The sequence below is a fragment of the Hevea brasiliensis genome, chromosome 9, assembly GCF_030052815.1.
Source record: "Hevea brasiliensis isolate MT/VB/25A 57/8 chromosome 9, ASM3005281v1, whole genome shotgun sequence".
Classification (NCBI taxonomy): Eukaryota; Viridiplantae; Streptophyta; class Magnoliopsida; order Malpighiales; family Euphorbiaceae; genus Hevea; species Hevea brasiliensis.
In genome coordinates, this window is record NC_079501.1 from 95,693,877 (window position 1) to 95,718,417 (window position 24,541).

The following is a 24,541-nucleotide window of genomic DNA, read 5'->3' on the forward strand; positions in this document are numbered from 1 at the left end:
AAGGGACACTAAGAAAAGAAGCCAATGATCGTCAATTAAGTAAAAAAAAAAAAAATGAGAGTATTAATCTGAGAGTAATGTTTCTTCAAGTAACCTACGAAACGACATATTCTCCCATTGAAAGCCGAGGCGCGAGGAGAAACAGAGACAACCAACAATCGATAGCATTGAGCAGGTGAGGAGAGGTGAGATTTTGTAAGAATTGAGAAAAGAAATAGAGAAATGCAATGAGCGAATGAATCAACAAGGTATGAGAAGACACCACTTAATGAATTGTTTGTCTACCCTTTTGACCCTATATATATATATATGATTATCCTTTGACCCTATATGAGAAGATATATACGAGTATAATTTTATATCATAAATGAATTGGTTAGCTTGGCACCATGTGATAGGATTTGCAATATGGAAAGGTTGGTTGTGAAATTTAATGGCATCAGAGTTTAGGTTATAGATTTTATACACTCGTATATTAATGGTTAGTGTTTGAATTAATGAATAATGAGGATGTGGGGTAAATATTATAATTTTGGTCTTTGGTAATAGTTAAATAGCTAGAATTATATGTAGTGAAGTGATATTTGATAAAAAATGTATGATAACAAGAATGGAAGAAAATCGTATGTATTTCATCGAGTAAAACTGTGTTTATATACAGAATGAGCTACCTTTTACAACTTCTTTCAGAAGATTCTAACTAACTTCTACCCAATTTATTACAACTGAAAATTCACTTTTTTCTTTGCTTTATTCTGTTTTTCAGGTCTGTTGAAGAGGAACTCGAAGGCGAGAATCACACCCTTACCATTCTTTCAGTTTCTTTATACGCACCATTTCATTTAAATTCCACAATTCTTCTTTTGCTCTTGTATACACTGCGTTTCATTTAATAAATAATTTATCAGCCCCCCCTCAAGATGGAGACGAGGTGAGACTACAAAGTCCCATCTTGGATAAAAGAGTTTGAAAATTTGTAGCGCCAAGCGTCTTGGTGAATAAGTCAGCAAACTATTGTTTGGAAGGAACATGGATTGTAGAGATGAAGCCCTGCAAAAGTTGATTGCGGACAACATGACAATTGATGTCCAAATGCTTGGTGCGCTCGTGGAACACAAAATTAGCAGCTATATGTTACGCAGCCTTGTTATCACAGTGGAGAGCAATAGGCAACTGAACTGGGATTTGAAGATCTTTAAATAGGTACGTGATCCATTGTAACTCACATACAGTCGAAGCCATGCTTTGATATTCAGCTTCTACAAAGGAGCTACTTACTGTTGATTGTTTCTTGGCCTTCCAGGAGATAAGAGAAGGACCAAGAAATATGCAAAAACCTGTAATTGATTTGTGGGACATGGGGCAGGCTGCCCAATCTGCGTTACAAAATGCAAAAATTTTGAAATCATTTGTGGCAGGGAAAAGTATCCCTTTGTTTGGACAACCTTTAAGGTATCTTAAAACATGGATTGCAGCATCCTAGTGTGTGTTGCGAGGGTTCTGCATAAATTGACTTAAATGTTGTGTAGCATAGGTGATATCTGGTCTGGTGATGCCCAGATATAGTAATCGACCTACAAGGCGTCTGTATTTGTTAGGGTCTTTTAATACTTCTCCAGTTTCATTATCAAGCTTTGATCCTTTGGGCAATGGAAATGATGCAACTTTAGCATCTGTCAAACCAGCATCATGTAAGATGTCTAAAACATACTTTCTCTGGTTAAGGAACATCCCAGAAGTTGACCTTGCCACTTCAAGCCCCAAAAAATATTTCACATAGCCAAGATCTTTAATGGTAAACTGTTGATCCAAAAAATCTTTGACTGTAATAATGTTTTTTTTTTCTGAAGAATCAGTAATCAAAACATCATCAACATACACTAGTAGAGCAAGAAAATGACCACCTGAACCTTTAATGAAAAGGCAGTTGTCAAATATAGATTGAGTAAACCCAAACATCTTCAATTTCTGAGTTAATTCCTTGTTCCATTGTCTACCAGCTTGCTTCAACCCATATAAACTTTTAACCAATTTACAAACTTGCCCTTTGTGAGCCTTTGTACACCCTTCAGGAGGTAACATATAGAGATCTTCATCAATATGCCCATGAAGATAAGCATTATTGATGTCAAGTTGTTGAATTGGCCAACTGTGAGCTGAGGCAATAGCTAAGAATACCCTGACAGTTGCCACCTTAGCAACAGGAGAGAAACTCTCATGGTAGTCAATTCTAGGGAGCTGGTTATACCCTTTTGCCACCAATCTTGCCTTGTATCTATCCACTGTCACATCAGCCTTATATTTGATCCTAAAGACCCATTTTGAAGCAATGGCTTTCTTCTCTTTAGGTAGAAGTTAGAATCCAAGTACGATTTCTTTCTAATGCATTCAATTCACTTTGCATAGCTTGAACCCACTTACTGTCCTCCTTAGCTACTTGATAGGACTTAGGCTCATGGAAAGTAGAGACATTAGCCACAAAGCGCATATAGTCATGACTAAATATAGGTGAGGAAGTAAAGTGAGGTAGGTTAGGAAAAGAAAGCATACCTGTGTTTGCATTTTCATTGTGACTAATGGTAGTTGTGGTAAGGGAGGAAGCATGTGATGTTGGAAATTCAACAGATGCAATAAAATCATTTAGCCATTGTGGCTTGGTAGTTGGTCTGTTACTTCTTCTAAGAATAGGATGAAGAGGAGAAGATACTGGTGTAACAGGGTTATTAGATGACATGGGGAAAACTTGAGGAGAATTTGAACAAGAAGAATCAAATGGTAAATTAAAAGGAGAGATAAGGGCAGGAGATGGAGAGAGATGTGGTGGTGTATGTACAGATGAGATATCAGTGTGAGATTGAGAATTTGAGTTATCAAAAACAACAGGAAGAGGAACTTGATGATGAACATAGTTGTTAATATGTTCTTTAGCAAATGGAAAATGGTTTTCACGAAATACTACATCCTGAAAAACAAAGATGGTTTTATTTTTTAAATCATATAGTATAAATTCTTTGTAACCCGAAACATATCCTAGAAAGATGCATTTAAAAGCTCATTGTTCAAATTTTGTTTTCTGAGTTTTAATATTTGTAGCAAAGCATAGACAGCCAAAAACCTTAAGGGATTTGTAATCTGGTTTAGTGTCATACAAAGTCTCATGCAGAGTCTTCCATTTTAATACTGAAGTAGGTAATTTGTTAATGATGTAGGTTGCTGTCAAAATGGACTCTCCCCAAAACATCTTTGGAAGTTGTGCATGAAACATTAATGCTCTAGCTACTTGAAGTAAATGCTTATGCTTTCTCTCCACAACTCAATTTTACTGTGGGGAGTAAGAACAAGCTTTTTGATGCAGGATTCCTTTATGTTTAAAAAAATTAGTACACGATTGATTTACAAATTCAGTGCCATTGTCTGACCTAATGACCTTGACAAGTTTTTGAAATTGGTTTGAGACCATGGCTATAAAATCAACTAATACATGATAAACTTTTGTTTTGTCTGATAATAGGTAAGTCCATGTTTCTCTGGAAAAATCATCTACTATTGTTAGAACATATTTAGCACCAGAAATAGAATAAACTAAGTAAGGGTCCCAAAGATCAACATGTATCAATTCAAATATTGAAAGAGTAGAAATCTTACTTTTTTGAAAAAGATATTCTTTGCTGTTTTGCAAGAGGACATATGTCACAAACATATTGATCATCAGAATTGTAAGAATACAGTTCTTCAATATGTGACATTTTATTTCTAGAAGTATGGCCAAGCCTATGATGCCATAGTGTGTACAAGCTAAGATTGTTCACAGAGTTTGACATATGACTGAATTGGTTATTTTTATTATAGAATGACACAGAACTAGGAACTTCTTTATTTTTAGCTAAGCTAAAAGACATTGCATCTAATTTGTAGAGTCCCTCATGCAATCTCCCAACTGCCACAACCTCCTTAGTCACTTGGTCCTGCAAAACACAAGTTTCAGAAGAAAAATTTGCTACAATGTTGGATGTTTGGGTAAGTTTGCTAATAGACAAAAGGTTATATTTGAAAGTTGGTATATGTAACACATTTTATAATTTCAATTTAGGGTGTAAAGTTACTGTCCCAATGTGAGTGACAGGTGTGTGATTTCCATTTCGTAAATTTACTTTACTTTGGGATTTTAAAGGAGTTAATTTGGTGAATGAGTGTATGTCATGACACATGTGAGTTGTTGCTCCTGTGTCTACAACCCATATTCCTTTATCACTAGCAGAGCAATTTAAGGAGTAGTAAGTTGAATTCTTACCTTCAAAGTCAGTAAAGCTTACACAGCTTGCAGCATTGCTTGATGGAGCAGCATTGTTTTGATTACTCATGAACCTTTCAATTTCTTGCTGTATTATATTGTATAAGTCCATGTTCATGTTTTCCCTTCCTCTTTGTGTTACCTCATTGCTAGCATTAAGAGGAGTTTCTGGTATTTGTGTTACTATATTCACCCTTTCTTTGCCTTTCTTAGTCTTATAGTCTGTCCACCAATCTGGATAACCATGCAGTCTAAAACATGTATCTCTAGTATGACCTGTTGCATTACAGTAGTTACATGTCCTATTTTCCTTCCTAGCATCTTTCTTTTTGGATTGAAACTTATTTCCCCCTACATCTTTGTAAGCTTTAACAATCATAGCAGTATTAAAATCCTCATTTACACTATTGTGAATCTCCCCTTTTCTTTCAATTCTGAGAGCCATGGAGTAAGCCTTATTAACCTCCGGAAGAGGTTCTGTCAGCAAGATTTGATTCTTAACATGGTCATACTGATCATTTAATCCCATCATCATTCTCAATATCAAAGAAAGTTTTAGATGCTCCACATGAACATGTAGATAAAGGCCTCAGACACACTAATTCATCCCATAGTTTCTTCATCTTTGTAAAGTAAACCATTAAAGACATATTGTTTTGAGAAAAGTTACTTATCTCCTTTTTGAGTTGATAGAGCAATGGGCCATTGCATTCTCTGAACCTTTGCTTGATCTCCTCCCATAAATTCTTGGCAGAAGTTGTATAAAGAAAAGCCTCCACAAGATCCTTAGACATAGCATTGAGAATCCACGAAATTACCATACTGTCGGTTCTTTGCCATTTCTCAAATAATTCAGATTTGGCATCAGGTGGTTCACATCTACCATCAATAAATCCCAGCTTATCCTGTAATGCCCTCACCATAGGTAATCCGTACATTTTACTATTTCGATGACTAATGTCTATTCGGACAGTCAGAATGTCTAGAACTACACTTAAACTATAGTGAGGAGGCATAAATTGAAGAAATAAATGTAAAGAAAATATAGAAAAAATTTAGAGAATTTATTAATTAGTACAAAAAAATAATAAAAATGACCCGATATGTATTATGAAGGGCATTTTGGTCATTTCAACCCCCAAAGGTGAATTTTGACCTAAATGTCAAAATAAAAATTTAGAGAATAAAATAATTAACACAAATTAAAAATTATGAATTTGAATTAGGGAAATGAGAAGAAAAGAAAAGAAAAGAAAAGAAAGGAAAAGAAAAGAAAAAGGTTTATGAAAATTTAAAACAAATTAAGTAGACATAAATATATAAATATATAAAGCACAAGAGAAAAAACCCACCTACTTTTCTCTCCATCTTCTTCTCCACTCTCCCTCTCTCTTGCCGTCCACCCTTGTGCCTCCTCTCCACCATTTTTGTCAAGCTTTCAAGCTTTATTTTCCAAGCTTTATTTTCCAAGCTTTCACACACTAAAACTCATAGCTCCCTTCACAAAAAATACTCCCCACACCTAAGAAAACTATAAATACCAAAAAGAAGCAAGAAAATGGAAGTTTAGCAAGACACCCAAAAAGGTTAGTGCTTTAAACTTTTAATCTCCTCTTTAAGCATGAATATCATGCTAAATCAAGTGAAAATTTGCATGAAATTGAAAAGAAAATTTGAAAGAAAGAACTCTTGATTTTTGACAGCCGTGGAACTTAAAGTTTGTTGCTTTTAAGCAATGAAAAAAATGGTTCCATGAGAATGTGTAATGAGTTGAAATGTTGGGAGTTGATTGTGTAGGGTTTGTGTAAATTTGAAACTTTGAAAACTAGGGTTTATGTAAATGATTGAGAATCACGTGTAAATGCATGAATTTGACCTAATTGAGTTGAGATTGATGCTTATAGAACTGCCATATATGCTTATTTGGAGTTTGGAAGAAGGAGGAGATTGAAATTGGGAGTGTGAATTTTCTACAGGTTGTGTTGTTATTGAATCCAGTAGCTTTTTATTGCCATATCTCCTTTTGGGTTGGCCCAATTGGTATGAGTCCAATTGGAGGTGTTTTGGGACATTTAAACCTTCATTTTTCAAGAAGGAACCCTGCCCAAATTTTGTCAAAATCATGAGTAATTCTCTGCTCAAACCCGGATGACCAAACACTGAAACCCAGAAAATGACCAAATGAACAGTACGTGTTCATTTATTCATAACTCTCTCTATACTGGTCCAAATGACCTAAAATTTACATCAATGGAAAGCTTAGACATAGGACTACACTTTTCATGAAGACCACTTGACCCAGTTTTGCCTTTAACAAAGTCAAATTGTTAGCACAAATTGGGTCACTAAAACTGCCAACCCAGAAATTGACCAAAACACTGTTCCTTTGGTATGCTTGACCAGTTTTGGCAAAAATGCCATAACTTGGTCTCCAAAGTTTCAAATTGAATGAAACTAGTGCCAAAAGTTTTGTAAGACATAGCTCAACAATTTTTATGTTTTGACCAAGCTCCAGAAACCATTGCATCCTAGGAAAAATATTAGCCAAAATTAGGAATTGAAATCTGGAAATGTTAAATTAAACCCAGATTGCCATTTGATACCTGTGTGTTCATTTGGCCATAAATACCACTAGGAAATTCCATTTGAGATGTGCCAATATGATCTGGAAATATGATACTTAGAGCTACAATATTGATTGAGACACATTTGCCAAATTCTAAGTGTAAAGACCCTAAAAAGATGGTCAAACATATTGTCCTGAAGTTTGACTATTCCCTTTATAAAATTAAGAGTCCAGGTCAATTCATTGACCATAACTCACTATAACAAGCTTGAAAAATTATGAAATTATATTTGAGAGTCCATAAGACATAGAGGAACATATCTTGTGAAGGAACCTAAGTCTAAAAATGACCATAAAATGATCAAATGACTAGTCAAAGTTTATTGACTAGGAATTATCAAATCTGGACAGCTTAGAGGAAAATGGACTAGTTATAGTATTTTGACCATAACTTGAGTTCTATAACCCCAAATTGAGTGATTTCAAAAACTAAAATTCAAGTTTAAACATAGAGGAGCAATTGTTATGAAGGAAGTGTGACCAAATAGACATCCTAACCTAGCCAAATTCCTAGATAAAGATAATACATCAAAATGAACCTAAAGAAAGGTTCATGAGAAAAATGCTATACATGGTAATTAAAATACTTATAAGGCTAATTAAATATTAAAAATGATATGAATATGTAAATTGGGACTAATATCCTATTAATATGAAATTTATGGTACCACTGAACAGTACCAGAAAATAGTGATAGTGAATAGTACTAAAATAATTGAAAATGTTTAATTGCCCATAGTATACCTAGACTTATTTATTTAATTTGGATAAATTGGTATTTAGGGACTATAGTTAGCAGTACTGCCTACCGAGAAAATCATGAACTAACAATATATGTCTAGTATGATTGTTCTACAGGCTATGTGCCTACTTACTTGCCATTGTGCCTACTTTATTTCTGGCTTTGCAAGCCTGACAACAGGTCTCGTGCCCAACAGCTGGCCTCGTGCCTGACAGATGTATACTGGATAGACATATAGCTGTCTAACCAATATACTCCTGTGCATCCAACTTTTATAATTTGTTATAGGTTTCTTGGGTATTGATAATGATTAATTAATACTGAATACACAATAAGTAAACAGAAAAGATCCCAATAATTTTAATTGTTTCCAAAGTGTAATAAAAAATGTAAAAGATCCAGAAATTACGAATTGTAATTATTATTTCAATTGTTAAAATATTGTTATTATAAATTATGCACCACTGAGCGTTATGCTTAGCGCTTTGGTTTTCCATCGTGTAGGTACTGGAGATCAATCCCGGTTGTAGCGGCGGACACGATAGTGCATTGTGAGCTCGACGGATCGCCCATTGTCGAGTCACCTCACCGGTCTTTTGTATTTTAGTAGGGCCCATGTATAGACTAGTATTTTAGTTCATTATGTTTAGTCATGATGTAACTACTAGTTTATGATGTATTTCATTTTGGACTTGTAATTAAACTTGAGATTGAAATAAAAACTTGTAATTTATTATCTATGAATTTTCATATGAATGCAATAGATGATAATTCATTTTGAGATCTCATAAATAGTTGTGAATGATATGATAAAAGAGAATATGATATAGAAATGTGTGAAATGAATATGGACATGTTAACAGGTGATTAGTGAAAACCCGCCAGATGCTAATAAAACAAGGAAGGCTTTGTCCGGGTCTCCACAGAAATAAGATATAAAAAAAAATTCTACACATGGATTACTACTTTTAAATGATATTAAATGGTTACAATAGATATGATAAAACATGATAGGGTGCTTCGACACCGAATGTGGCACTTCTTACTCGACTATACAGTAGATGGGTAAGGGGGGTCACATTTAGTGGTATCAGAGTAGAGGTTTAGGAGGTCCTAGACCTAGATAGTTAGAAATAGATAGAGTGCATCATATGCATGGGCCTTTAAATAGAGTCAAGGTGACACTAATGCAGATATGTTCTTTGTCTGTTTTATAGGATTGATGGCATCTGATCCTTCAGAGCACGGACCTCTAGGACTTATAGAGGAGGAAGTAGAGAGTCACGCGCCGGCACCTGCTCCTAATCGGGGGTGAAGTAGCAGAAGAGCGGAGTCATCTCGAGGTACTGTGAGTAGGGCACAGCAGTCCTTCTATAAACAGATGACACAACTGCTCCGTCAGGTCACCGGAGCCATTCCTCAACCACAGCGACCCCCACCTCCACAGCCACAGTCACCACCACCACCACCTGTACAGCCACCACAGCCCCTACAGCCGTAACCTGTACACAGATCCCCACTAGAGAGACTGCAGAAGTATGGGGCAATTGACTTCAGGGGTAAGAGGGATGATGATCCAGTCACAGCAGAGTATTGGCTGGAGAGGACAGAGAGGGTATTGCAGTAGTTGCACTGCACCCCAGAGCAGTAGTTGGAGTGTGCTCTATCACTGCTACAGGAGGATTCATATATATGGTGGGTGATAGTATCGAGAGTGGCACAGCCTGCACAGATCACCTAGGAGTTCTTTCGGGCTGAATTCAGAAAGAAATACATAAGTCATGTGTACTTGGAGGCCAGAAAGAGAGAATTCCTGGCACTGAGACAGAGGTAACTTACAGTCTCTAAGTATGAGCGGGAATTCATGAGACTAAGTGGATATTCATTGGAGTTGATGCCCATAGAAACCGATAAATGCTGAAGGTTTGAGGACGGACTGAATGACAACATCAGGTTGATAATGACATCTCACCACTTCACAGATTTCTCTCTGTTGGTAGCATCAGCCCTTGATGTAGAGAGAGTTAGAAATGAAGAGCAGTCCAGAAAGGATAGGCAACGTAAGAGGAGTTTTGGGTTTGGTCAGTCCGATTCAGTAGGCACGGGTAGTAAGAGGCCCAGGGAGTCTCAGGGTCAGACTCAGGGTCGAGGCAAGAAACAGAAGTCTCAGTTTGCTCTAAAGAGAGTAGGAGGACAGTCTGGTGTATCAGTGGGTAGTTCACCTGGTGCAGCTACACGGGGATCAGCCCCACCACCTGCTTGTGTACATTGTGGTAGACCCCACGGAGGAGAATGCAGATTGTTGATGGGTGGATGTTTCAGATGTGGGTCTATGGATCACTTCCTGAAGGATTGTCCACAGAGGAACACTACTGCTCCCATTGCTCCACCTTAGATGGAGAGGTCTGCCCTAGTAGCACAAAGGGGTAGGAGACCTGCGAGGCCTGATACAGCTGGTACATCACAGAGGCCTACTGTAGAAACAGTGTAGAGGCAAGAGACTAGGGTAGCAGTGCAAGGGGATGCGTATGATTGGTGGAAGACCATCCCCCACAGCTTGGTTGAACCACTAGTGCTGACCTGGGATGACTTCATCAGAGAGTTCAGACAGAAATACATCCCAGATGCATATGTTGATCAGAAACTGCAAGAATTTTTGAGTTTGAAACAAGGAAATCGATCAGTGGTAGAATATGAGAGGGAGTGCTCCCGCCTGAGTCACTATGCGGGGAGTCTCCTTTCCACCAGCAAGGCAAGGTGCAAGAGATTTGAAACGGGTTTGAAGCCCAGCATAAGGATGCAAGTTGTGGGATTTCGACACAGTAACTTTTCAGAGCTCATGTCTCAAGCACTTGAGTTGGAAAGAATAGAATCAGAAGCAACCCCAGTGAAAGAAAAATCAGAGAAAGCTGAGAAATCAGAAAAAGACAAGGGGGAAAAATCAGTAAAGCCGAGTTCTGGTGCTACCTCTGAAAAGAAAAAGAAAATTTAGTGGACCCAACAGGGGTCGAAGTGAAAGATTTGGTAGGGGTAGATTTTCCGGACAGATCCCCCCTAGGTCTGCTCAGCAGTCGAGCAGGGGTTCACATTCTGCCCGCCCCTGTGAGACTTGTGGCAAGATTCATGGGGGGGAGTGTTATTGGGCCACTGGAGCCTGCTTTAACTGCGGAGGCAAGGGTCATTTAGCAAGAGACTGCACTAGTACTTCGTCTTCGAGATATGGTCCAGCTCTTACTACTGCCAAGGGATCTATTCAGAGTCCTGCTCCTAGAGGTTCACAGTCAGTTGGCGGAGGAAGAGGCAGAGGTAGAGGCACCTTTGCTTGAGGATTAGGGCCTGATTGGTCGATCTGCACAAGGAAGTGCGTCAACCAGAGTCTACACAATGAGACAGCGAGAAGAGGCTGAGACTTCCGATGTGGTAGCTGGTACATTCTTTATCTCTGATCAAGAAGTATTTGTATTATTTGATCCGGGTTCAACCCATTCATATGTTAGTGCTAGCATAGTCAGTTCACTTGCTGTTCCATGTGTGCAAATGGGTTTTGAAGTGCTAGTAACTAGTCCGTTAGGACAAGAAGTCCGGGTCAACATAATCTATAGAGACTGTCCTTTGGTGATCCAAGGACATGTTTTCCTGTCAGACTTGATTGAAATGCCCTTCAGAGAGTATGATATCATTTTGGGCATGGATTGGTTAGCCAGGCATCACGCCATGATTGACTGTAGACTGAAGACAGTCACTTTTGGTCTCCCTTTGTACGGTGATGTGCTAATACATGGGGAGAGGCATTTACTGCCATCAAACATCATTTCGGCTACACTAGCCAGAAGAATGATCAGAAAGGGGTGTGAAGCATACTTGGCACATGTAATAGACACCCAAGTGGGGAGTCCAGCACTGAAAGACATCCCTACTGTATGTGACTTTTCGGATGTATTTCCTGATGAATTTCCAGGATTACCTCCAGAAAGAGAGGAGCAGTTTGAGATTAATGTTATGCCTAGTGTGGACCCAATCTCCATAACGCCATATAGAATGGCACCTGCAGAATTGAAAGAGTTGAAAGTGCAGTTGCAAGAATTACTTGACAAGGGCTTTATCCGCCCTAGTGTGTCACCTTGGGGAGTGCCAGTGTTATTTGTTAAGAAGAAGGATGGCACTCTCCGCTTGTGTATTGATTATCGGCAGTTGAATAAGGTGACAATAAAGAATAGATATCCATTAACTTGTTTGATCAGTTGAGGGGTGCAGCTGTGTTCTCTAAAATTGACCTGAGATCAGGTTATTATCAGCTGAAAGTACAAGAGCAGAGTATTCCTAAAACTGCCTTCAGAACTCGCTATGGCCATTATGAGTTTTTGGTTATGCCATTTGGGTTAACTAATGCTCCGGCTACTTTTATGGATATGATGAACACTATCTTCAGACCATACCTCGACCAGTTTGTTGTGGTATTCATAGATGATATATTGGTCTATTCGAGGAATGCAGAAGAGCATGATAGACATCTACGGATTGTACTGCAGACTTTGAGGGAGAAAGAGCTATATGCCAAATTGTCGAAGTATGAATTTTGGCTGAAGAAAATATCTTTCTTGGGGCATGTAGTATCAGAAGAGGGCATTAAAGTAGATCCAAGTAAGATTGAAGCTGTCCTTAATTAGAGGCCACCCAGAAATGTCACAGAGATTCGTAGTTTTCTGGGTTTAGCTGGATACTACCGTAGATTTGTGAAGGGATTCTCCATGTTGGCATCTCCATTGACCAAGCTGCTTAGAAAAGATGTAAAATTTCAGTGGACGGACAAATGCCAGCAGAGTTTTGATGAATTGAAGAGATGTTTGACTGAAGCTCCAGTCTGACTTGACCTACTCCGAGTAAAGAATATACAGTATGTAGTGATGCTTCTCACAATGGGTTAGGCTGTGTATTGATGTAAGATCGAAATGCCATTGCCTATGCATCACGCCAGCTAAAACCGCATGAGAGGAATTATCCAACACATGATTTAGAGCTTGCAGCTATTGTGTTTGCTCTTAAGATCTGGAGGCACTATTTGTATGGGGAAAAGTGTTACATCTACACAGATCATAAGAGTTTAAAGTATTAAGGCACCCAAAAAGAGCTGAATTTGAGACAGAGGAGATGGTTAGAGTTGATAAAAGACTATGATTGTCTGATAGACTATCAGCCAGGGAAAGCTAATGTTGTGGCTGACGCCTTAAGTCGCAAGACTATGGCAAGTCTACGGGTTACTCCTTTGTCTTTGGTACATGAGTTGAGATCATTACATGTCAGCTTAGAGATTAATGATGATGGGCAGATAGCAGTTGCATGGCATGTACAGCCAGTGTTGATTGATCAGATTAGAATGGCCGCTCAGAATGATCAGAAGTATCAGAAGCTGTTAGAAGAAGTCCGGCAGGGCAAGAAACCAGAATTCTCAATCAGAGATGATGGTCTACTGCTACACCGGGGTAGAATATGTGTTCCTAATGATGTTGAATTGAGGAAGATCATTTTGAAGGAAGCACATAAGTCTCCTTTTGCCATGCATCCTGGTGGCACAAAAATGTATAGGGGGTTAAAGGAGCATTACTGGTGGATGGGTATAAAAAGAGATGTGGCAGAGTTTGTATCCAAATGCCTAACTTGTCAACAAGTAAAGGCAGAGCATCAAGTACCCGCCGGGTTGTTACATCCACTACCAGTACCAGAATAGAAATGGGAGAGAATAACGATGGATTTTGTGATGGGACTTCCGAGGACACAGAAGAGTCATGATGCAGTTTGGGTCATTATTGACAGACTGACTAAATCCGCTCATTTTACGCGATCGGATGGATTCTGATTTAGAAAGATTGGCCAAGTTATACATTGATGAAATTGTGAGACTGCATGGAGTGCAAGTATCCATTGTATCAGACAGAGATCCTAGGTTCACTTCTAGATTCTGGGGTAGTCTTCAGAGAGCCCTAGGAACTAGATTGAACTTCAGTACTGCATTTCACCCACAGACAGATGGCCAGTCCGAGAGGGTAATTCAGATCTTGGAGGACATGCTACGGGCTTGTGTGATTGAATTTGAGGGCAGTTGGGATATACACTTGCCTTTGATTGAGTTTGCTTACAACAATAGCTACCAATCAAGCATTGGAATGCCTCCATATGAAGCTTTGTATGGTAGAAAATGTAGAACCCTATTATGTTGGGATGACGTGGGTGAAAGAAAGATGATTGGACCCGAAATTGTTCAGCAGACTGAGGAGAAGATTAGGGTGATCAGAGATCGACTTAAGACTACATCAGACCATCAGAAGTCCTACATTGATCTGAAGAGAAGGGATATTGAGTATGCAGTAGGTGAGAAAGTTTTCCTCAAAGTTTCTCCTTGGAAGAGAATTATGAGATTTGGCAAAAAGGGAAAACTGAGTCCTCATTTTATCGGGCCATATGAGGTTCTGGAAAGAGTGGGTCCTTTGGCATATCAGTTGGCACTACCTCTAGAGTTGGAAAAGATACATAATGTTTTCCATGTGTCGATGTTGAGGAGGTATCGATTAGACCCATCTCATGTACTACCAGTAGAGGAAATTGAAGTAAATCCAGACCTCACATATGAAGAAGAACCCATAGAGATTCTGGCTTATGAGGTGAAGCAGCTAAGAAACAAGCAGATACCGTTGGTAAAAGTGCTGTGGAACCATCATTCGGGCCAGGAGGCTACTTGGGAACGAGAAGAGGACATGAGGAGACAGCACCCATAGCTGTTCAGAGATTGATACCAGGTAAAATTTCGAGACGAAATTTATTTAAGGGGGGGAGAATTGTAACACTCCCGTTTGCATAGCTTGGTAGATTTCACTGTTCCGGTGACCGGTGTCGGTCCGGATAATTACGGAGATTAGAACCACACTTAAGACAACTAGAGAAGCCATAAACACAAATAATTAGTAATGTTCAATTAGTTGAGTATAAATAAGAAAATCATAACAGAAGAAGTTAAACGAGCCGAGAGTCACAGCGATGGGTGACCTTCTCGGGAATGACTGCAAAGTCATTTTAAACTCAAATTTCGAACCGTAAAAAGTGACGCCGCGGTCCTTAGGACCATTACAAACACAGTGGAAAAGAGAAGATCATGAAAAAGAATTGTTAAGCCAGTCAAATAATTAGGTCAGGGAGCCGAAAGAAATATTAAATTATTTGCAAACCGGGATGAATCGGCGAGGGGCAATTTGGTCAATTGACCCCGAGAGCTGACTTCTGACCTAATTGTTAAATAAAATCGGAGAAAAGAAGATTTCGGAATTGAGAATTAAATTAAAGAACTAATAGAAAATTAAAAAAAAAAAAGAGAAAATGGAAAAGTCAAAAGGTGATGACATCATACATGACCTCATGCATGATGCCATAAAGAATAAAATTAATTTATTTACTTATTTGGATTTTTGGTCTTCCTAAAGAGATAAAAGACAAAATAAAAGAAAAGAAAAAAAAATCATTCTTCTTCTTCAAATAAAAAAACGTGCATCTCTCCTCTCTCTCTCTTTTTTTTTTTTCCTTAGTTTCCTCCATAGCCATGAAATTCAAGCTTTCAAAGCTTGAATCAACCCCATAAATTCCCCAAAAATTCCACTAAATTATGATTAAGCTTTGTTTGGGCTACTAGAAGAGGAGATTGAAGAAGCAAGAAAGAAGAAAAAAGGGAAGAAAATTAGTGATTGGAAAATCAAACAAAGGTTAGTATGTAAATTTGAATTCTTTTGTTAAATTTCTATGTTCTTAGTTTAATTAACTTAGAAAGTAACTTAAAATGAAACAAAAATAATTGTGAGGGACCAAAGCTGAATTTAGGCCAGCTAGGGTTTGATGTGTGTATGTATGAATTTGATTGAATTCAATATGTATGGAAGCTTAATTGAGTGATGGAGTGATGTTAGTATGATTTGAATTGGTTAAATGCAACAAAATTAGTGAGTTAGGGTTTTGAACATTAGGGTTTAGAGACCAAAAATATGAGAAACTTGTAAATGGTGTCTTTGACCTAATGTGAAGTGAGAAATGGTCATTTTTTACCTAATTAAGTGTGTTAGAAGTGTTGGAATTAAAAGCCAATTCGGATTGGATAAGGTCATGTTGCTGCAGCATGACCAAAATTTCCTTTGAGGGACCAAAAACGAAATTTTACAAGTCCAATGGATATGTTACCAATTGGGGATGAAAATAGGCACTAAATGACACAATTTTCATTTAGGAAGCCTGCCCAAAAAGTGACTAAAACCTAGTGAACAAAGTGGCCGAATTCGGAAAATTGCAGGCTGCCTCTGCACAAACTGACCAAATGAACAGTGTTTGTTCATTTGGTCATAACTCGAGCTAGGCTGGTCAAAATGACCTGAACTTTTACCAGGGCTTAGATGAGATATAGATCTAAAACTTTCATGAAGAATACCAACCCAAATTATGCCATTAACCCAATCAAATTACTGCGCAAAGTTGGTGACCTGAATCTGCAGAACTGCAGATTGCCATATGAACAGTAAAGTTTCAATGGCTATAACTCTCTCTAGAAAACTCCGATTTAGGCAATTCTTGAACCGATGGAAACCTAAGACATAGTAGAACATTTCATATGAAGAAAATTAGACCAAATTATGGACTTAACTTAATCAAATTACTGAATGAAGTTGGATCAACAAATCTGCAGAACCAAATTCTGCAGCATGAACAGTAATAGTAATTTGCTTATAACTTGAGCTACAAAACTCCAATTAGGGTGATTCAAAAATGAGAATAAACTTAAGACAATAAATAACATTTTCTATGAAGTAAGTTTTATCAAATTCCAACAGTAAACTGACTAATGAAACAGTACAATTAGGGACACCAAAACTAAAAATTTGGCAATTTTGCCTAAAAGACCTAAGTTTTGAGAAAATGACCAAAACCAACCAGTTTGGTGACCAAAATGTGGTATGTGGGTAAAGTTAGAATTTCCATACCTATTAAGCCTTAGAAAGTCAATAATTTGACTTGAATAGTGCAATGAATAGTAACCCAAAACACAAAATTTCAAGAACGTCGAATTTAGCACGTTAGAGCTAGGTAAAAGTGAAGTTAAATTTATTTTTGGATTTATGCTAAGTTATGGTACTGAAATACTGTGAAATTGTGTGTTTCAGTGGAAAGGAATACCAGGACAGAACCCGAGGAGTCGAGTCAAGGTCAATAGACGACTCGTTTGAGGTTTGTGCACAACATCACTATGCTTTAAAAATTCATTGATTAAATGAATGAAATATGCATTTTACTGTTCTTTGAATTGTTGAAAGTATTGTGACCTTAATTATGATGTTTTGATTTAAATTGTGAAAGTTACTATGTATATTTGAAATGACAATGTTTAGCAAATTGTTAAGATAAGTTTTGAAACCACAGTGTCATGACCATATATTTGAACACCTCACTAGCATGACTAGTGGGGGTAATTAGTTTCGAATTTTGATTCCTTCTCTGGAGAAGTGTTGAGGTGTGCCAGTAGAAGAGGATGTGAATGGATATCCATATATTTGAGCTAGCTAGCCTTGTGATGTGATTTCTTTTTAGCCTCTGGCTATTGAGATTCTATTTGTTTTGAATGGCATGATCTAACTATGGGTTTTATGAAATGTGTTTTGATACTTTGAAATGAACTTGGTTTACATTTAAAATCTCACAATGCATGATTTGTACTTAATTCTCATGTTCAGCCAAATTTTTGAATAAATGTGATTTAAGTTTTGCATAAAGATTATTTTAGTATGTTGTGCACCACTGAGTCCTAGTACTCAGCGATAGCTTCTATTGCTATCGCAGATACAGAGACTAGAGGAAGCGTGGTATTTGCTAAGGTGTGAGGAGCTATCAGCTTAAAGTCATCGGGTATAATTTATACCCTAATTGTAAATACTTTTTTTTGATGTATGTATTGCATATAAAAGTATGGACATGTAAATGGGTCTACAGCAGTTTGTATAAAATTTGTATAAAGTTGTAATATATATTGTAGTTTGAAATTCTCTTAATGTAAATTTTGTAATGATGTGTTTTGTTTCTAATGAAATACGAATGGAACTATTTTATTTAATTTGAATGAAATGGATTGCTAGTATTTTGAGGATTATTGGATAGTGGATTTGAAATTTGAAAGTTACTAAATGTGTTGAGAAATTGATTGGGATTGAGTATGAAATTGAAGCAGTTGTTGAGAAAAATTTTTAGAAGTGCTTTTTACAGGTATTTGAAGAACTGTTTTCTCAAAATACAGAGGGAACTCTGTCAAAATTTTTATAAAATTTGCGGAAAAATAAAATGGATCAAAAATATTAACTAGTTTTAATTTTAACTAAATGTTTTAAATACTTATTAGAAAATGCTCACCACTTATCAAAAATAAGAAAATTATTTTAAAATCCCTTGTAGGGTACTTAATGAGTTATTGGTAGATGAAGTTCGGTAGTTCATTAGGTATTCTATGGGATCATGTTATGCCTTACAGAGGGGTAAGGTGTGACAATACGGATCATAAAAGTCTGAAGTATTTGTCAACCCAGAAGGAACTCAATCTGAGACAGAGGAGATGGATTGAATTCCTTAAAGATTATGACTCTGTGATCGACTATCACCCGGGAAAGGCAAATGTAGTGGCTGACACCCTAAGCAGGAAGTCCATGATGGCTTTGAGAGCATTGAATGCTCGGTTGTCTTTAGCACATGATGGGGTACTTTTGGCTGAGTTGCTTGTAAAGCCAAGCTTGTTACAGCAAATATAGAAAGCACAGTTAAGGGATGAAAAGTTGCTAACTGTTATGGGCAGAACTCAAGAGGGGAAGGAGATTGACTATGAGTTAAAAAGAGATGGGTGCCTATATTATAAAGGCAGAATCTATGTACCAGAAGATAAGGAACTGAAGAAAAATATCTTGAAAGAGGCGCACAGTAGCTTTCATACTATGCATCCAGGAAGTACTAAGATGTACCAAGACCTGAAAACACATTATTGGTGGCCTGGAATAAAGAAAGAGATTGGTGATTTTGTGACTAGATGTTTGACATGCCAGCAGGTTAAGGCCGAGCATCAGGTTCCATCGGGATTGTTACAACCTATATCCATACCAGAGTGGAAATGGGACCTCATCACTATGGATTTTGTGACTAGGCTACCATTGACACAGAGGAAGCATGATACTATATGGGTAATTGTGGATAGATTGATCAAGTCAGCTCACTTCCTACCAGTTAGAATCGACTACTAATTAGAGATATTAGCAGAAATTTACATAGATGAGATAGTCCGGCTACATGGAGTGCCAACATCTATCATATCTGACCGAAACCCGAGATTTACTTCGAGGTTTTGGAAGAGGCTACAGGAGTCTTTAGGCACTCGACTACACTTCAGTACGGCTTTTCATCCATAGACATATGGACAGTCAGAATGGGTGATTCAGGTAACCCTTAGAACCTAGTAAATTGTTATAGATGTTAAAAGACTACTAATAATGACATGAATTACATGATAGGTATTAGAGGATATGTTAAGGAGCTACATCATTGATTTTGAAAGAAGTTGGGAGAAGTATCTTCCTTTGGTAGAGTTTGCATACAATAACAGCCACTAAGCCAGCATAAAAATGGCTCCATATGAAGCATTATACGGGAGGAGATGCAGGACTCCCCTATGCTGGACAGAAATGGGTGAAGAAAAGGTAGTGGGGCCAGATTTGATGAGACAGATAGAGGAAAAAGTGAAACTCATCAGAGATAATTTGAAAGTCGCCTCAAACAGACAGAAGTCATATGCCGACCTGAGGAGAAAGGATATAGATAATTTGAAAGTCGCCACAAATAGACAGGTGTTTCTCAAGGTATCACCTTGGAAGAAAGTGCTGAGATTTGGTAAGAAGGGTAAGTTGAGCCCTAGGTTTATTGGTCCATACGATGTCATTGAGTGCATGGGTCCAGTAGCCTACAGGCTAGCTTTACCACATGAGCTGGACAAGATTCACAGTGTATTCCACATGTCGATGCTCAGGAGATACAGATCAGATCCTTCACATGTCATTTTAGTAGAGGAGATAATTGTGCAACCTGATTTGACATATGAAGAAGAACCAATCAGAATCTTGGCACGGGAAGTGAAAGAACTCAGAAACAAGAGGATCCCACTAGTGAAAGTCTTGTGGAGACACCACAACACAGAAAAAGTAACATGGGAGAGCGAGGAGACGATGAGGCAGCAGTTCCCTCAGCTCTTCACATCAGGCAAATTTCGAGGACGAAATTTCTATTAGAGGGGAAGAATTGGAATGCCCTCACCATAGGTAGTCCGTACATTTTACTGTTCTGACTACTAATGTTTGTTCGGACAGTCAGAATGTCTGAAACTACACTTAAACTATAGTGAGAAAGCATAAATTGAAGAAATAAATGTAAAGAAAATATAGAAAAAATTTAGAGAATTTATTAATTGGTACAAAAAAAATAATAAAAATGACCCGATATGCATTATGAAGGACATTTTGGTCATTTTACCTCCAAAGATGAATTTTGACCTAAATATCAAAATAAAAATTTAGAGAATAAAATAATTAACACAAATTAAAAATTATGAATTTGAATTAGGGAAATGAGAAGAAAAGAAAAGAAAAGAAAAGAAAGGAAAAGAAAAGAAAAAGGTTTATGAAAATTTAAAACAAATTAAGTACACATAAATATATAAATATATAAAGCACAAGAAACAAAACCCACCTACTTTTCTCTCCATCTTCTTCTCCGCTCTCTCTCTCTCTTGCCGTCCACCCTTGTGCCCCCTCTCCACCATTTTTGTCAAGCTTTCAAGCTTGATTTCCCAAGCTTCCACACACCAAAACTCATAACTCCCTTCACAAAAAATACTCCCCACACCCTAAGGAAGCTATAGATACCAAAAAGAAGCAAGAAGATTGAAGTTTAGCAAGACACCCAAAAAGGTTAGTGTTTTAAACTTTTAATCTCCTCTTTAAGCATGAATATCATGCTAAATCAAGTGAAAATTTGCATGAAATTGAAAAGAAAATTTAAAAGAAAGAACTCTTGATTTTTGGCAGCCATGGAACTTGAAGTTTGTTGCTTTTAAGTAATGAAAAAAATGATTCAATGAGAATGTGTGATGAGTTGAAATGTTGAGAGTTGATTGTGTAGGGTTTGTGTAAATTTGAAACTTTGGAAACTAGGATTTGTGTAAATGATTGAGAACCTTATGTAAATGCATGAATTTGACCTAATTGAGTTGAGATTGATGCTTATAGAAGTGCCATATATGCTTATTTGGAGTTTGGAAGAAGGAGGAGATTGAAATTGGGAGTGTGAATTTTTTGCAGGTTGTGTTGTTGTTGAATCCAGTAGCTTTTTATTGCCATATCTCCCTTTGGGTTAGCCCAATTGGTATGAGGCTAATTGGAGATGTTTTGGGACATCCAAACCTTCATTTTTCAAGAAGGAACCCTACTTAAATTTTGTCAAAATCATGACTAATTCTCTGCCCAAACTCGGATGACCAAACACTGAAATCTAGAAAATGACCAAATGAACAGTACTGTTCATTTGGTCATAACTCTCTCTATACTGGTCCAAATGACCTAAAATTTATATCAATGGAAAGCTTAGACATGGGGCTACACTTTTTATGAGGACCACTTGACCCAGTTTTTCCTTTAACCAAATCAAATTGTTAGCATAATTTGGGTCACTAAAACTGCCAACCCAGAAATTAACCAAAACACTGTTCCTTTGGTATGCTTGACCAGTTTTGGCGAAATTGCCATAACTTGGTCTCCAGAGTTGTAAATTGAGTGAAACCAGTGCCAAAAGTTTTATAAGACATAGTTCAACAATTTTTATGTTTTGACCAAGCTCAGAAACCATTGCATCCTAGGAAAAATATTAGCCAAAGTTAGGAATTGAAATCTGGAAATGTTAAACTGAACCTAGAATGCCATTTGATACCCTTGTATTCATTTGGCCATAACTCCCACTAGGAAATTCCATTTGAGATGTGCCAATATGATTTGAAAACATGATACTTAGGGCTACAATATTGATTTAGACACCTTTGCCAAATTCTAAGTGTAAAGACCCTAAAAAGAGGGTCAAACATACTGCCCTGAAGTTTGACTATTGCCATTATAGAATTAAGAGTCTAGGTCAATACATTGACCATAACTCGCTATAACAAGCTTGAAAAATTATGAAATTGTACCTGGGAGTCCCTAAGACATAGAGGAACATATCTTGTGAAGGAACCTAAGTCTAAAAATGACCATAAAATGATCAAATGACTGGTCAAATTTTATTGACTAGGAATTATCAATTCTGGACAGCTTAGAGGAAAAGGGATAAGTTATGGTATTTTGACCATAACTTGAGTTCTATAACCCCAAATTGAGTGATTCAAAAACTGAAATTTAAGTTCAAACATAGAGGAGCAATTGTTATGAAGGAAGTGTGACCAAATAGACATCCTAACCTAGCCAAATTCCTAAATAAAAATAATACATCAAAATAAATCTAAAGATAGGTTCATAAGAAAAATGCTATACATGGTAATTAAAATACTCATAAGGCTAATTAAATATTAAAAATGATATTAATATGTAAATTGGGACTAATGTCCTATTAATATGAAATTTATGGTACCACTGAACAGTACCAGAAAATAGTGACAATGAATAGTACTAAAATAATTGAAAATATTTAATTGCCCATAGTATACTTAGATTTATTTATTTAATTTGGATAAATTGGTATACCAATTAGGGACTACAGTTAGCAATATTGCCTACCGAGAAAATCATGAACTAACAATATATGTCTAGTATGATTATTCTACAGGCTATATACCTACTTACTGGCTATTGTGCCTAATTTATTTCTGGCTTTACAAGCTTGATGCAGTTCGTGCTCGATACCGGTGGCCTCGTGCTGACGATATCTTTGGATAGACATATGGCTGTCTAACCAATATACTCTTGTGCATCCAGCTTTTATAATTTGTTATAGGTTTCTTGGGCATTGATAATGATTAATTAATATTGAATATACAATAAGCAAACAGAAAAGATCTCAATAATTTTAATTATTTCTAAAGTGTAATAAAAAATGTAAAAGATCTAGAAATTACGAATTGCAATTATTATTTCAATTGTTAAATTATTGTTATTATAAATTATGCACCACTAAGCATTATGCTTAGCGCGTTGGTTTTTCATCGCATAGATACTGAAGATCAATCCCAGCAGCCGCAGCAGCAGAACTAGTAGTGCACTGACAGAGTTTTGACTAAATCTGCCACTGTCCAGAGTCACCTCACCGGTCTTTTGTATTTTGGTAGGGCCCATGTATAGACTAGTATTTTGGTTCATTATGTTTAGTCATGATGTAATTACTAGTTTATGATGTATTTCATTTTGGACTTGTAATTAAACTTGAGATTGAAATGAAAACTTGTAATTTATTATCTATGAATTTCCATATGAATACAATAGATGATACTTCATTTTGAGATCTCATAAATAGTTGTGAATGATATAATAAAAGAGAATATGATATGGAAATGTGTGAAATGAATATGGACATGTTAACAGCTGATTAGTGGAAACTAGCCAGATGCTAATAAAATAAGAAAGGCTTTGTCCGGGTCGCCATAGAAATAAGATATTAAAAAAAAAAAATTTACACATGGATTACTACTTTTAAATGATATTAAATGGTTACAATCGATATGATAAAATATGATAGGGTGCTCCTGCACCGAATGTGACACTTCTTGCTCGGCTATACAGTAGACGGGTAAGGGGCGTCACTTATCCTTTGCCTGGAGTGCTATCATCATAGATGTGCTCCATGACAGGTAGTTACCTCCAATGAGTGGTGCACTCACCAAGATCATACCAGGATAATCAGAATTTTGGAGATTAATCATTGTATCTCCATTTTTGGTACTTCCTTCAGAACTCATAGATTAGATACTGGCATCAGTCATTTTGAGAAAACAATTTAAACAAGAATAACAAATAATAAAGAATCAGATCTGAAACCCTAGTTTCTTGAGTTTCCAGATCTGGTTAGCAAATCTCAAGAAAGACGGTTATTGTAGGTGCTCTAATACCATGATAAAAAATGTGTGATAACAAAAATGGAAGAAAATCGTATGTATTTCATTAAGTAAAACTAGGTTTATATACAGAATGAGTTAGCTTTTACAACTTCTTCCAGAAGATTCTAACTAACTTCTACCCAATTTGTTACAACTGAAAACTCACTTCTATCTCTGCTTTACTCTATTTTTTAGGTCTGTTGAAGAGGAACTCGAAGGCAGGCATCACACCCTTGGCTGACCTTTCTTTCAGTTTCTTTATACGCACTGTTTCATTTAAATTCCACAATTCTTCTTCTGCTCTTGTATACGCTGCGTTTCATTTAATAAATAGTTTATCAATATTACTAATTAAAAGTGTTGTATTGATTTAGAAGTGTGCCAATTATGAATTTTATTGTTAATAAGTGGATGCTTTGTTATCCTAATTGTGAGAGGATGAGACTATACAATATATTTATGAGAAATAATGAGAGAAGAAAATTGAGAAGTGGAAACTTGACAAATATGAATGTAGTTAGTAAAAAAAAATTTTATGTGAACAAGTATGAGAAATGAATAGGAATTTGAAAGGATAGAAAAAGAAACAATTTCAATTCAATAACTCCTTACTTCATCAATTAGGGGTGGATTACATTAACAAATGAGGGTAAATTTGACCCTCTTTTTATATATATATATATATATATATATATATATATA

The 24,541-nt window shown here is 36.7% G+C and overlaps 1 protein-coding gene and 1 long non-coding RNA gene across 2 annotated transcripts; one reads left to right on the forward strand and one right to left on the reverse strand.

Moving 5' to 3' along the window:
- Positions 1 to 1,884: 1,884 nt before the first annotated feature.
- LOC131183313 (uncharacterized) lies at positions 1,885 to 4,816 on the reverse strand. Its single transcript, XM_058154033.1, has 2 exons — positions 4,292 to 4,816; positions 1,885 to 3,965 (listed from the first exon to the last, which is right to left on the reverse strand). The coding sequence occupies exons 1-2, from the start codon at positions 4,734 to 4,736 to the stop codon at positions 3,952 to 3,954; spliced, it is 459 nt and encodes a 152-aa protein (XP_058010016.1). The 5' UTR covers positions 4,737 to 4,816; the 3' UTR covers positions 1,885 to 3,951.
- On the forward strand, positions 3,914 to 24,246 carry LOC110651137 (uncharacterized). Its single transcript, XR_009151442.1, has 2 exons — positions 3,914 to 4,017; positions 24,035 to 24,246. It is a non-coding gene; the product is annotated as an uncharacterized LOC110651137 (long non-coding RNA).
- The last annotated feature ends 295 nt before the right edge of the window (positions 24,247 to 24,541 follow it).

Excerpts from the sequence above, each read along its gene's own strand:
- LOC131183313 (XM_058154033.1), bottom strand. The coding sequence starts at position 4,736 with ATGGCTCTCAGAATTGAAAGAAAAGGGGAGATTCACAATAGTGTAAAT.